General features: G+C 32.9%; 1 protein-coding gene across 3 annotated transcripts; it reads left to right on the top strand.

Moving 5' to 3' along the window:
* Positions 1-1,857: 1,857 nt before the first annotated feature.
* LOC140040980 (probable Bax inhibitor 1) lies at positions 1,858-15,098 on the top strand. 3 transcript variants are annotated; one of them, XM_072087295.1, is made up of 9 exons: positions 1,858-1,907; positions 3,987-4,072; positions 8,477-8,585; positions 8,903-9,017; positions 10,531-10,677; positions 10,768-10,847; positions 11,294-11,394; positions 11,597-11,669; positions 13,340-15,098. In XM_072087295.1, the coding sequence occupies exons 2-9, from the start codon at positions 4,011-4,013 to the stop codon at positions 13,355-13,357; spliced, it is 705 nt and encodes a 234-aa protein (XP_071943396.1). In that variant the 5' UTR covers positions 1,858-1,907; positions 3,987-4,010; the 3' UTR covers positions 13,358-15,098. The 3 variants fall into 3 exon arrangements, with proteins under 3 accessions (XP_071943396.1, XP_071943395.1, XP_071943397.1); XM_072087294.1 differs by lacking the exon at positions 1,858-1,907 and adding an exon at positions 3,419-3,515; XM_072087296.1 differs by lacking the exon at positions 1,858-1,907 and adding an exon at positions 3,523-3,586.
* Positions 15,099-16,036: the final 938 nt, after the last annotated feature.

Genomic DNA, 16,036 nt, shown 5'->3' with positions numbered 1-16,036 from the left:
ATGTTTACAGCTGTACGTAAGAGATATACAAAAGCTAAACACACTATATTAACGTTGATGACGGATGATTACAAATGGCATATTATTTTTGACAATTTTAATATTTATTGAAGACATTCAGACGGGAACATTTGTAATATGGCGTCAAACCATCATAACGATGAACAAATAACGATAACATATTTAAAAAGGTAAGGCTTCTTCGGTAATGACATGTGATTTGGTATTTTTGGTACATGTGTTTTGTTATTTAACGATTTTAAAGGGTAAAAATGGCCCGGAATTTAAAATCGCCAAATTTAAAGACAAAAAGATTTCATTTTATGCAAACATAGGTCCAGTGTACACATCTTATGTGCACTTTAAAGAACCTATAAGTACATATTTTGAGACGAGTAGAGGTTACCCCGGTGTACTAGTAGTAGTAGACTACATCACAGCCACTGATCATAACAGGGCCCTCTGAAGAGGTCGCCCAAATCATGGAGGTATTTTACCTCCATGCCCAAATAAAATATTTCAATTCAAAACAATAGTCCCCAGTGGATGGGAGTGATATGGATTTAACTTATTTAAAAAGTCCTAACAACAAATTTAAATCTAAATTTTCAACACAAATACAATAGAAAGGAACTCTTTAAGAATGCAATACTACGATTTGACATTTAATTAAATACCAAGTTTTATGAAACTATAAATAAATGTTTTTACCTCATTCAATTCAATCTGAATCACCCCCTCTCGCGGTTTATAGTTTTGACTTAAACTGATGCTGTGTTTTGCTCTTTTTTTCTTGTCCGGTTTGGCGTATTGGTCTCCACCTCCACCAGACGACACACCCTGGTGCATTCTGCTTTCCCGCCTAAATCCACACACTGAACCAAAGTATAAAATATCCACCGGATCGGTCGACCAAAGTTTCCAAAGTTGAGAATGACTACGTCTAGTATATACCGTACTGATTTTAAATGCTGTGTAAGTTGTACTTCGTATGAATAAGATTCTACTCGAAGTAATATATGTTTTCACACTGTATTCAAGAAATGCATGTTACACACGGTATGACAAAATAATATACATACTTATATCAACGAATGTACGTAACACCGCCTGCTTGAGCAGAAGGTCGTTGGTTGATAGCTTCGATCAAGATTTTAATGTTATATGCTTCACTCGTTCCACCACACCAGCAATATAGCGCGCATCCACTATCGTTTGGCATAACCTCATAGCAAAATCTATTGAGTGTAAAATCCTGTATTCCCAGACATTATTACAGTTGGAGACCCCAAATCAATAAAGAAGCTGTGATAGAAACTTATAACAGACTCACATCAAGTTGCATTTAAAGAGTTTCACTAATGATTATCATCGATCAAATCGTCTTCACCCAAACGCCAATCAAATACTGAGTAATTGAAAGTATTGACGATGTATAAAAACATAATTATGTTTCACATTAAATGAAACTAGCCCATGTACTGTTTCGTCTCGTCACAACTATATTTTAATGATGTAGGTCTCAGAATTGATTATAGATTCGGACAGTAAAAGAATCATACTTTGTGTCGGTCCCTGAGTCGTAACCGACTAAACTTTTACTTTTAGCGGAACCATTTTGTTGTAAAATAGCCTATCTTTTCCACCCCCAGCAAGGCCGTAGCGAGAGGTTAAAACAGACGCGACAATATAGAATATGACGATCTGTGCGGGGGAATTGAGGTGGGGTGAAAATTGAGACGATCTGTGCGGGGGAATTGAGGTGGGGTGAAAATTGAAAATTTCAGACGAGCTAACCGCGGCCTCGTTTGCCTCATGCTAGCGACGGCCCTGCCCAGACAACCAAGTAGACCGTAGGCCTATCCTCTATTCAACAATCTGCTTTCTTGATTCTATAATTTCAATAAGTGAGTAATTTATGATCATATTTTGTTTATTAAATCGATTCACATTAAATTGTTGCCAAGCCTAGCCGGCTAACATGTGTAGGCCTAGGCCTACTTTTCATAATCCACATGAATGTTGTACACATTCCGTAATGCACGATGTCCTCGTTAAACGGCAGGCGTGTTTTCTATTCTATTTTTAAACGTTAATGTATCACAGTTGACAAGATTTCATCTCAATTAGGTTTGGCTGCTTCGATTACAATCGATTCACAACCGAATATTATTTTTAGTCATATCATACTTAAGATGTTGGAACTTATTATTGTCACGATACAAATAATAAAACCATATTGACAAAACATAGTGTTCTTTTAACAATAAAACAGTACTTATAACTTGAAATGTAAGAATTTAGCTGAAATGCTGAAAAAACGCAATCTGTTTTGTAGACGAAACCCGGCGTACACGATCACCTTGTTACCGAGCATTGGTATGCCTTTTGTAGAATCATAAAATATTTTTTATTTTACGAAAACAAATTGTAAATAGATTTTATCCCAACATTTCGGTGCCCCTGTCGTTTGACAAGCTGTCTCAAACTGTTGTCCAAACAGAACTCACATCGAAAACACATAATTGGTCTTCGCTATTAAAGAAATTTACATTAAAACACTTCACGAATTATTCATGGTTATTGCTGTCATGATATTTATTTTAATACCAATGTATAATGTATGCAGCAGACAACATCACTAATGTACTTATAACTACATAGGATAACCCCTATGGTATTATATTTGGTGATTTAGTTGATGAAACATGCTTTTGGATGTAACTATAAAATATATTATCCAAATTCCTTCACTTGCACTGATGAACTTTTCTGGCTGTTTTACTTTATCGTTTCGATTTAGCTTTTCGCTTTTTTTTGTATCTCCATTGAGATCCAGCCACTGATACCCACAGCATTGTCATTTTTTCAGTAATTTGCCTTTGGATTTATAAAATATATTACATAAATGTTGGGTAAAATTAAACAACGATGCACTGTCATGTTACAAACCTAGCCAACGTCACCTGGCAGCATTTATCAGAAGGCTAAATAATATATTAAATTCATTTAAAGCTTCAAATAGCCTATTTAACCTTTTTTCTTGCTTTAATTGAATTTTAAAAAAAATTAATAAAATATTAAATATTTAAAACAGAATAACCAAACTGATTTAATGACAAAATGATGTTTACTGGAATTTTTGTGCGCGAGCAAAGTTACAGTATTGATAATCAAAATAATATGTTTTTCGCCCTCTATCTATTATTCTTCATCACCATTTTACAGTTAGTATTGTACTGGTGGTAGGCCTAGTAAGTTTAATAGTCTAGCCTAGATTAGGATCTACAGCTACTATTTAAATTATCACTAAATAAAGTAGTTATAAAGTGTGATTTAAGGGTTCAAAAACAAAAGCTGAAAGAAACCCACCATCATTTATAATTTATAACGTATAATCAAAATTAAGTTCTTTCTTGACCTCTCAACTTGTGATGACGTAATGGAATAGGTACGACGTTTATGTTTGGATTGGGAATTTTCGAGTAAAGAAAAGAAAATTTCTTTAAAAACACGTATGTTTTACTACTTAACTTACTATTTATAAATATTATATAGGCTGCTCTGAATACTTCTCATAATATAGGTATATTTGTTTTCGCGTTACAATAAAAAAAAGTGTAGTTAGAGCGTAAGTAAACTCAGTCCAGCAGGGAGGTATTATAACAATTTTATTTAGGCCCCTACTAATACTATCTACTCTAGGCTAGGCCTAGCTGCCTATATATTACCTCCCCGCCTGGACCCTGCTCAGTTTCAGTGCACTACTCTAGGGGCAGGCTAGGCTATAGGCTAGGTCTGGCAGCCGGGCCACCTAAAAGGCAAGAGGCACTCCTGCCATGTGTAAAGTCACTTGTCGTAGTAGGCCTATTCAATTGAAAACTTTCGTTGTAAACATAAATATTCATTGATATTATAATATTCAATTTTGTACGTACACATACAAACGCATCAAGTGACGTTTGCTCCTATCATTTTTTTCACAGGTTGGAATTTGAATTTTTATAAAAATGGATTCACTGTTTAGAACACCTAAATTGAGCTTGAAGGCTCTCACAGATTTTTCTCAAATGTAAGTGTAATTTTTAAAATAGATCATTCTAGGCAATCGCCAATACAATGTTCTTTTATATTTCAAATGCTAATATATATGTTTGTATTGTGAACAGGATTGCCATCTTTGAGAAGGATAGTGAATGAATTCGCTTATGCCTAAAAAAAAAACAAACAAAAAACCCCCCAAAAAAAGCATAAGACTGCAGAGAGAAACCAACCACTTTGAAATAATGCTAAAATTAGATAAATTAATATTACATAAATTTTAAGTAATAAAAAAAGTCCCAAATTTTGTTCAAGTTATTATCCAAGATACGAGATAAGAATAATGAATGTTTTGTTTTGACTTCCTCATCATCAAGAAAAAGAAACCAGTTTGGACAATTTGTCTACTTGCATTGAATGTTGTAGGCTTACTGAAATCCGAAAAAATTGTGGTTTAAAATTTTCCTGAAGTTATGTCAGTGTATAAATCCTGAAATCCCACCTTTTTAATTGCACTTTCAACATGAATTCATTTTGTGCTTTTTACATTTTTTCTGTTGATTGGTCAGTGCTTTTAGAGGCGCCCTGAATTCTGAACTATATAAATTAAACATTATTATTATTATTATTTGCAGTGTTTTAAGGCATAGGCATACTACCTACAGGCTGATGTCTTAATGTGTAACCCACAGAAAATCTAACCAAAATACAGTACATATGTTTGCCTGGCCCAAGTGACCCATTAATTAAAAAAAGACAGTCCAGACCAACCTTGTTTAACTCTTTTAAGCGCTGTCTTCACTATCAAACTAATTCTGACAAAAAAGTGTGATGTGCCGAAATATGGTAGTGATGTGCCCAAATATGGTAGTGATATGACATCATCATGTCCAATAGGCACATCACATTAAGTTTGATAGTGTAGACAGCTTTAAATTATGTGTGTCAGTAGTCCAGCATAATATTTTCATTCATTCATAGTGGTATACTATATTTATTAAAAATAATCTTTACAGTAAATCTGAATTGTCTAGTGGGTAAATGACCGAAATTCATGAAAAAATTCTCAAAAGAAATATGTAGACAAATTTTTATATTTTTACTATAATTTGACTGTAATTTGACATTTTGGGAAAAAATGAGGCAGCAATATGGATTTTCCAAAAGAGAGACTGAGAATTTTTTTACGTGACAAAATTAATTTCTATATAAATTTATGAGTGGATACCTAAAAAAAAGTAATTTCACCGATGACATTTCACTAGGAAATACTAGTACTTATATAAATACACCTGCTATTTAATTAATGAGTCCTGTGGAGTGCTCTTTAAACTGGCTTGTATCTGGAACACATCACTTATCACAAATTGACCCATTGGGGGAGATGTTGTTATGTTAGAAATTAAATTATATTTAAAGGACCTATATAGGAGTTGGAATCATTTATCCCTACAATATAATGCTACTGTTCATTACCAAATCTTTTTGCGGTGTCAGTATTTTTAAAGCTCTGTCTCACTGTCAAACTAGTAAGTGTGATGTGCCCAAACATGGTATTGATATGACATCATCATGTCCATATATGGGCACATCACATTTTTTTTTCACTTAAAGTTTGATAGTGTAGACAACATTACTTGAAATTAGAAAATGTCTTCATAATAATTAACAAATAATAATAAAAATATTTAAAAAAATGTCAACTTACTACACTAAAATTGATTACAAAAGCCAAACTTTTTGTACAATATACAAAATGTATTGTCAAAAGAATTAAAATCTATTAATTCTTGGTTATTAGATAATAGATTGTCATTGCATCTAGGCAAAACGTATTCAATTCTATTTGGATCTAAACGTAAACTCAGAAATCAACAAGAATTGAAAGTTACATGCAATGATTATATAATCACAAACAAACCTACAGTAAGTTATCTAGGACTTGAACTCGATAACAATCTAACTGGAGATTATATAGGTAAATCAGTTATAAAGAAAGTAAACTCAAGGGTAAAATTTTTATATAGAAATTGAAAGTACTTAACTTTCAGAGATCTTAAGTTACTAGCAAATAGTTTGGTGTTATGCCTTTATGATTATGCTTGTAGCGTGTGGTACTCTGGATTAAAAAAAACATTAAAAGTTAAATTGCAAACTGCACAAAATAAGACGGTCAGATGTATTCTTGGTCTTGAACCAAGGGATCACATTGGGGCTAATGAATTAAACAAACTGAATTGGCTCCCAGTAGACTTAAGAGTTAAACAGATAAAACTTTGTCACATGTATCGTATTATTAATGGATTAAGCCCTACGTTTATGAATGATGGTATTAGTAGAGCAAATGTAATTCACCAGTACAATACTAGATTTGCAACTCAATCAATTTATAGACCATATATAGGTAACCACTCCCAAACAACCTTTGTTAACACGGCAATAACGTCATGGAATCACCTGCCAAAATTGATACAGTGTTCAGAAACCATCAATCAATTCAAAAGAAATATCAGGAAACATCTCAAAGAGGTTATGCTTGAAAGATTATAATTTATATTTATATTGTTACTACATGTGTTATTGTTTATTGTAAATGTTTATTCTTATGGTGTTTTTATCCTTAAGGGCCACAATGGAAATAAGTTTGACCTTTGGTTACTTTTTTGTGTTACCCTGAATTCATTCTTTGTATTTTTTTATGTTGTGTTATTTTATGAATACGAATAAAGAAATAAAGAAATGAAATGAAAAAAAAACAAATAATATATATTAACTATTTATAATTGAGAATTAATAGAATCAATTTTTTAAGCAAGTTGTGTCAGACCTACCCTAAGCATTCCAATAAAATGTTTTGGCTTTTAATTACATCAAGAATTTAAAAAAAAATGAAATACAATTATAAATAATTTGTTTACTAAATAATTTGGTATCTTACTATATTAACAGCAACTAAAAATAAAACAATATACAGGTACTTATATTTGTTGAAAAAAATTATTTGATAAAAATGTTCAATCATAATCAAAACTTTACTTTAATAATTACCTCATTTTCATCCTCAGCTGTCATGTAGAATTTTTCAGGGGATTTCCCTACTACTATATAATTTTAAAATCCAAAAATCCAGTAATAATAAATGGTACAGTAGACTGAGCAATCTAAACACAGCACCAACTGATGATAACCTGGTCCTATTTCCAGTGCTAACTTTGCCTAAGTAGCTTCTTAGCTTCTGTTATCAATGCAAAATCAATGTCACCTGCGGTGGTCTGCTGATGCTGATGTAGTTGTTTTTACATGAAGGGTGCCTAACTGATAGTGATGGTGTCTTTTAATCATTTGTCATATGAACTTAGTTGTCACTTCTTCTAGTGTTACACAGTTCTACTTTCATCATTTATGAATAATTTGTATTAGTAAAGCTCTGTCTACACTATCAAACATGTATTTAAATAAATGTTCATTTTCAAAGTTGTGGTAAAGCTCTGTCTACACTATCAAACTTAATATAATATAACAAAAAAATGTGATGTGCCTATATATAGACATAATGATGTCATAGCACTACCATATTTGGGTATATCACTACCATATTTGAGCACATCATTTTTTTTTTTCAAAAAATGTTGATAGTGTCGACAGAGCTTTAGGTCATTTATTCATTTATCATTAATATAATAATAAATAGATCTAAAATAATTGAATGGATTCAAAGATTCCTTTAATCTGGGAAGAGAGAAATTTCACTCTACACTGGTTTTAATGTTTCTCAATTTGGTTTAGTCTTACTTGTATTTTGTCGATAATAAATGAACATTACTTTGTATAATAAATCCATAAAAATACGATTTTGCAACATAATGTACAAATTATGCACCTGTTTCAAAACCAAAAAAATATAAATTCTTTACAATGTGAATACATTAAATTAGTAGTACTCTCATGTTCAGTGTGATACCTGTATGCCCAAATATGGTAGTGATGTGCTCAAATATGGTAGTGATGTGCTCAAATATGGTAGTGATGTGCTCAAATATGGTAGTGATGTGCTCAAATATGGTAGTGATGTGCCCAAATATGGTAGTGATGTGCCCAAATATGGTAGTGATATGCCCAAATATGGTAGTGATATGCCCAAATATGGTAGTGATATGCTCAAATATGGTAGTGATATGCCCAAATGTGGTAGTGATATGCTCAAATATGGTAGTGATATGCCCAAATATGGTAGTGATATGCTCAAACATGGTAGTGATATGCTCAAATGTGGTATTGATACAGTATGACATCATTGTGTCCATGGACACATCACACTTGTTGTCAAACTAGTTTGGTAGTGTAGACAGAGGTTAACATCCAATTAAATATTCTTGCCCCTTAAATGCTAAAAATATATTTTCTGTTTAGTTAAAAATAATTGTTATTATTTCAGTGAGAAATCCACACAAGCACATCTGAGGAAGGTGTATACATGCCTTGCTATTGCTATGTTTGCTGCAGCTGCAGGGGCATATGTCCACCTCTTCACTGGAATATGGAAGGTACAGTAGGCCTACTACAAACTCTATAGTTGTGATTTAATTCAGGACAATGGATAAACATTTCATTTTATTTATTATCAAAATCGCAGCCAAAGGCTGAATTACATGATATTTTAAATCAGACATAAAACAGTATATTAAAAAAAAGAATTAATAAATAGTGATTGAAATGTGTACAATAGACCTCATGCAGCAGTGTTTATATTCATAAATGCATTTTAACTGTGTCCAATATTACAGGGTTTCTTCTATTTCAAAATCCTGAATAGATTTAAACCGTTGACCTTAATTAGTTTTTATTGACCTTTTCATTGCAGGGTGGCATGTTGACGTCAATCGGGTCAATAGGACTGTTGATATGGCTGGCGATGACCCCTAAAGAAAACGAGGGCAAACGTATTGGTCAGTTGTCTGGTTTTGCCTTGCTCTCTGGTGAGTTCATCCAACTTGTTTACAAACAGCAGGCTATACTAGAGGTGTCCCTTTAATAGGGATGTTCTCTTAATAGGTATGTTCCCTTAATGGGGTTGTCCCCTTCATAGAGTTGTTCCCTTAATAGGTCTGTCCCCTTAATAGGTCTGTCCCCTTAATAGGACTGTTCTTTTAATAGGGATGTCTCCTTATTAAGGTGTCCCTTATTGGGGTGTTCCTTAATAGGGGTGTCCTCTTATTAGGGGTGTCCTCTTAATAGGGGGTGTCTCTTTCTTAATAGGGGTGTCTCTTTCTTAATAGGGATGTCTCCTTATTGAGGAGTCCCTAATAGGGGTGTCCGATATGGGGTGCAGCCCACGAAATTCAGAAAAAAGAAGGTCGGCAAAAAATTGCCGACCTTAAATTCGCCAAGGTCGGCAGTCTCGGCAGTTCTAAAAATAGAAAATTCACCCCAAGGCCTAAACCTCTTGCTAACCTAAAGGCCTAGCTAGGCCTAGCCTCCCTAGCTATATGTTATGCAAAAAGAACTAGCAAAATTAACTAAAATATAAAAACCTAACACTAAAATCTACAAGATAAATTCTATTTGATAATTAATTGCTGAACATCATGGTTCTGGAGCTAGCCGTACAGAGCATAGTTGCTTGCTTGGCATAATAGGGTATTCCCCTACACAGGTCTGTCGCGCACAGCGCTGTGCCCAGCCAGCTTGGTTGATAGGAGAAAGCATGCAGCTCACACACAAAATGATGTAATGGTTGAGTGAATTCAGGGATCATCTTAATTCCATGGTTTGTTAACTAAACACAACATGGTGGTGAATATGCCTGTTAAAATTTCAATGATACGATCCCTTAAAGTACCATGTTGTTGCTAGGAGGCTTGAAAGGAGGGATCTAGCCTAGTTTCTAGGTCGGCAATCTCTTGCCGTCCTCTGACAATTTAAGGTCGGCAATAAGGTCGGCAATTGCCGATTGCCGACGTGAAATTCGTGGGCTGGGGGTGTCCACTTATATGGGGTCCCCTTAATAGGGATGTCCCTTAATAGTGATGTCCCTTAATAGTGATGTCCCTTAATAGTGATGTCCCTTAATAGTGATGTCCCTTAATAGTGATGTCCCCTTAATAGGGGGTAACAAGAGAAGGGGTTCTTCTGTACAGTTTAGTTTATATGCAATGGGTAAGTTTAGGCAGTAGAGTATGCCTTTTTTAACCCCATATCTACTACATTGAGTCCATGCGATTTTGAAGGTGTAAAGTATGTAGTGTACAGTACATGTCAAATATACAGGCATACTGCTAGCTTTTGTCAAACTACCAAATATTTAAAGCTCTGTCTACACTATCAAACTTTATGTGACAACTAAATTTGAGGTGCCCATATATGGACATGATGATGTAATATCACTACCATATTTTGGCACATCACACTTTTTTTGTCAAACTAGTTTGGTAGCGTAGGCAGAGCTTAAGACCAAGAAGTGTTGCTCTAATATCATTTGTTTTCTTGCAGGAATGTCCCTCGGACCTCTTCTGGATGTGGTCATCAGCATCGATCCAAGTATCGTGGTCACCGCACTCATGGGCAGTGTCGTCATTTTTGGAAGCCTTAGCCTTTGTGCACTTTACACACAGCAACGTTACTGGTTGTTTCTTGGAGGTAACCTTTGACCTTAACTATTGCTTATGATTGGTGTATTTTAAAAAATTAAAAAAAAGTTAATCTTTTGTTCTTTCAATTTGACTACAGGAAGCCTGATGTCCATGCTGTCTATGCTACTTGTAGTAAGCCTCGTTAACTTGTTCCTTCGCTCGGCCGTCATCTTCAGGGTAATTTACAATTATTTATTATTATTTAACAATTTATATTAGTTACATTCAGTATTGGAAAGAAAAAATAGTGAAAAAATGATTATAAACAATTAGTTAATTCACATCTCAAGAAAAAATGGGTTGGCAGACTGTACCACTTGTTTGTAGGGGTGGTCAGGATGTGATTTTTGAGAGATATATAGTACTCCATTTAATTTAATTGGATAAGGCCATTGTTATGGTTATAGTTATACACTGTAATAATATACCACCACAAATTATTGTTGTTAAGCTCTGTCTGCACTATCACAGTTTATTTGACAAAAAATGTGATGTTCCCATATATGGACATGATGACATCATATCACTATCATATTTGAGCACATCACACTTCTTTTGTAAAACTAGTTTGATAATGTGGACAGAGGTTTGGCATTATTTTTGTGATTTGTTTTCTTTTGAAGATTGAGATGTACGTTGGACTGTTGATGTTCTGTGGATTTGTTCTTTTTGACACTCAGTTGATCATTGAAAAGAAACGCAACGGAGACAATGACTATGTGTGGTATGTGACATATTAGTTAGGATAAAAAAAAATTATTTACCTGAAAAAATGAAATTTAAAGCAAAAAAATGGCTGCCAGCCAATTGAACGGTTGAAGTTTACCCGTTTATTTTGTATTTTTATAGTGAAAACATTAGTTTTAAGAGGTTTTTTTTATAGTAAAATTGTATGATTTTTTTATAAATTGTATTTTTTCTTTTAGGCACTCGGTTGATTTGTTTCTTGATTTCATTAACATTTTCCGTCACCTTCTTGTTATTCTGTCCGACAAAAGTGTAAGTAACATTTATTTCTTGGTATGGTAATCCCTTACTTTATTGTTTACAGCTGGCAACGGAATCGGCCACACAAAGAGTCAAATATATCTAGCTGCATATTCAACCTAAACTAGATTTGAACTCGTCACGTTGACGAGTTAGGCTATCGCCCAACGCATCGTAACACGCACATGTTATTTATTATGCTTAGTCTACAATAGGCTGCACTACAACGATTGTAAAGAACAGCTGGAATACATCAAAATCGTTTAATAAGTGTCAACAGTTGACGGTATTAGCATTGTAAACGGTTTAGTTGACGGTTATTTTTTATTTTACACCACTCACGTTTATTCAATTATTTGAAAATGATGACCTTTTCAAATTAAAAAAAAAGTTCATAAGTCTAAAAAGGAATTATTTTAGTAATAAAATATTGAAAATTGGAAGTAAATTGATAACGTTTACGCGGTATGCGCTCTATTGAATGTGACGAACTGTGTCGAAAGAGACAAAATCCCTATATTTTACATTTGTGTGGCCATACGATGACGTCACAACAGCCCAGAGGTAAAAATTTTGCATGAATTCATATCTACAATATATATGCTTACATATTAGGTTTAAAAAATTGGGGGTCACCAGACATCCCGGAGAGCTATAATCGATTCAAAATAGGCATATTTTTACACAAATTTGCATAAAATTACCAATTTTCAAGCGCACGATTTTTAAAGTTTGACGTGCACGTGTGTCATTATTTTGCATTCATAATTCATCAAATATGAAAGAAATATATCATAAAACTATGAAAAACAATAATCAAGCGCAAAAACGGGCTTTCTAGGCTGCGTACGAACGAAGTGCGCAATAGCGCGCGCGCAACGCAAATTTTTTTGAAAAATGTGAAATTCTTAAAATGTCCTGAAACGTGTAGAAAGTTGATTAGAAATTGATTTTGAGCATTTTAAACTTTCAAAGCGCGCGTATGCGCGATTTGACCAATGTTCAAAATTTTGCTGATGATACAGGAATATGACCCTTGACATGAAGCATACGTGTGTCAAGTGGTATTTAAAAATAGCTATTGGTTTTCAAGTTATAGTCAATCTAAGAATTTCAGAAAATCGCGCGTAGTTACGCTACGCGACCATATTTTCATTAAACCAAAGTTTGTTGCACAACTACATATATACGTGCATCTGCTGGCCAAGTTACAACATAACTGCTACCGCCGTTTTTGAGATCTGCGTGACACAAAAATTGAGCCGAAAAAATGAAATTTGTGACAATAACAATAGGCTATCGCTCTACAGAGAGCGATAGCCTAATAAACTGAACCTAAACCTCTAAATAATCAAACAAAAACTGTGTGGCTGATTTTTTAGGCAGCAGTAATATAATACCATTCCTTTGCAGCTCAATATTACTATCTCTGTTTGCTGATCAATACCAATTTAATTAGTTAATGTGAATATTTTATTCATATATTTCAGTCTAACATAGCATGTTATTATTATTATACTGAAATAGGGGTCACGACTTAAGTTCAATGACCTCCATCCACCCATATACACTGTATACTTACTGTTTAAATTCATTTGAAGAGTGGAGAATAAACAAAACGAATAAAAGAATTAATGATTTTTATTTTTACTTAAAAACTATTTGTTTTTTTTTCATTGCAGGAGAAGCGAAGAAAGTGAACATTCGGCACAAAAGTCATGTGATATTCAATGCTTATTAGTGACTTTTCATTTGTTGTCTGGGTTTTATTTTACTTACTTATAATTCTATTAGCTAATTTCAATTAAATGTCATACAGGTGTATTTTGTATTTGAATATTTTATGGGTGTATTGATTTAAATCATAGAAACAGATGTAACTTTTGTGACATAAAAACATTGTACTATTAACGATTAATATTAAAACATTTCTAACCAGAAAAAAAACTAATATCTGAGTTTTAATTTATTAGAAAATAATATAGAAATCTATTTTCATTTTGAAACAGAAAATACAACAGAAAGTACATTAAAACTAATAAAATATAAAAAATTTTGATTTTAGATATGGATTTTGTTATTTCGGAATATCATGGTGACATAATATTATATCCATAGCAAAAGAAAGAAAAAAAAAAATCTAATAATATAATATGAATGTACTGAAAGGAATTACACGGACTAAATTATTATTATAATAGATTGATAGTTTTAGTTTTTGAAACCATTATTGCTTTTGTGATATCTGCTTTAAAGGCCATCAACATTTTCATGATTTTTTCAATAGTAGGTATAGTCACAGTAAATGTTTCTTATATTAACTTAGTGCATGTGAATGTACGTTATACTCGGTTATCAGGTAATGGTTATAGTTAGTTGACATGTATCATTAAAACTGTACTGGAAGCTTCAGTTTTCTGTTATATCTAAAGCTTGGTCTACACTATCAAATTTGTGACAAAAAAATGTGATGTGCCCATATATAGACATGATGTCATATCACTACCACAATTGGATGCATCAAACTTTTTTTTTTAAACTAGTTTGATAGTGTGGTCCAGAGCTTTAGAAATGGTATGCATTTTGTTATGTCTTCAATTGATGAGGGACTTGTTCACGGCCACCTTTTGTGCATTAAATCTTTTGGAATAATAAAGTGTATCTGGAAGAATACAATACAGTATTGTACTTGATTCCAATGAAAAACCACAGAGTCAAAATAACTTATGGTAGATACTTGGCCAGAATTCCAGTAAAACCTGGCCACTTACAGTATTTAACAACACACATGAAATTATATCATTATCATTATAAAATAATACTATTTGATATATTGAAGAATATGGACAGTCTGAACCCGAAGAGTCACCGCTGGTCTGATATTGTAGCTTAAGTTATATGTAACTTTTGATAATGCTAACATGTAAAGCTCAGCTTAAGCTCTGTCTACATTATCAAAACTAGTTTGACAAAAAAAGTGTGATGTGCCCAAATATGGTAGTGATATGACGTGATGTCATCATGTCCATATATGGTCACATCACATTTTTTTGTCAAAGTTTGATCATGGAGCTATAAAATTATATACATCATTTTCACAACTCCATGCTTTGATAGCGTTTACAGAACAAGTGTTTTTAGCACATTCCTTCTGCTAATATTGAAATCGCTCAGCCGTAACACTTTTTCAAACAATATCTGGTCACATGATTATATTGAAACTATAAATTAGTGAGTAATAGTCCCAGAATAAACATAATAATTTATTTGTATTTACTCCAACTCTTTATGTAGTAAAAAATTCACTTAGAGTAACAAACCTTCAATGTATTGCAGTTTATATTTACACTACTAAAATAACTTAAGATTTTCTAGAAATCTTTCATTGGTTGATAGGTGGTGTATACGACTTTATATTCAATAAATTAGCTCATTGTCAAATATGCTTGTTGAATGTTTGATTTAGTACTCTTGTGTTCTATTATTGGGTACCAAAGAAGGGTCATACTAAACACCATGCACTACTATATCAAATAGTGGTGATGGTGATGGTGTACAGTACAAATTATCATTATATCATTAACAATAATCAGCCCAGTCTACTAAATGACACTGGTACTGACTGAAGTTAAATAGGATACAGTAATTATCTGCAAATAATCAATCAACATTAAATAATTAAATATATTTTTACTTAATTTTTTAAGTAGTCTAATCAGCTGCTGCTTAAACAGATTATTCGAGAGTTTTCCAACTTTTGTAAGTCCTTGATTGGCACTGATGTGTTTAAGGTGATGTCATGAATAATGTTGCCGAACTTCCGATAGCATAATTACTCTAGTAGCTAGATCAACTTTGTATGCACTTTGAGGTACAGAGAATTTTACTTCAGAAATTGGTTTAGGATGGTCAAACAATCATTATTGGCTTGGTTACACATTTTTAAAATGTGGCAAAAGGTCAAAAGGTCAGGGTGAAAGGTTATAATACCAAACACCATTATGTCCTTAAATCTCGACAACCACTGGTCACAGCAATGTAATTTTGGTCTCAAATTGATCAGAAGGTATACATTCATATTCAGTCTAATGGGATATTTTAGTAAAAAATGACCGGAAATGCCATTTCTGACCTTTGACCCACATACCAAGGCATTTTTATACCTATGTAAGTACTGGTCGTAGAAACTTAAATTTGGTATCAAATTGTTGGAAATACACATATTTACATTCATTCTAACAGAAAATTTGGTAAAAAGATGATCAGAAATATTACTGATGTTTCAAACAAAAAACATACCTCTACACAACTTATTCTTATATAAATGTTATGCTTTAAATGATGCTTTAAATGGTTTTATTATAGGAATTACAACAAAT

This window comes from Antedon mediterranea, chromosome 2 (genome assembly GCF_964355755.1).
Source record: "Antedon mediterranea chromosome 2, ecAntMedi1.1, whole genome shotgun sequence".
Lineage (NCBI taxonomy): Eukaryota > Metazoa > Echinodermata > Crinoidea > Comatulida > Antedonidae > Antedon > Antedon mediterranea.
This window is presented reverse-complemented; position numbering and strand designations above follow the sequence as displayed.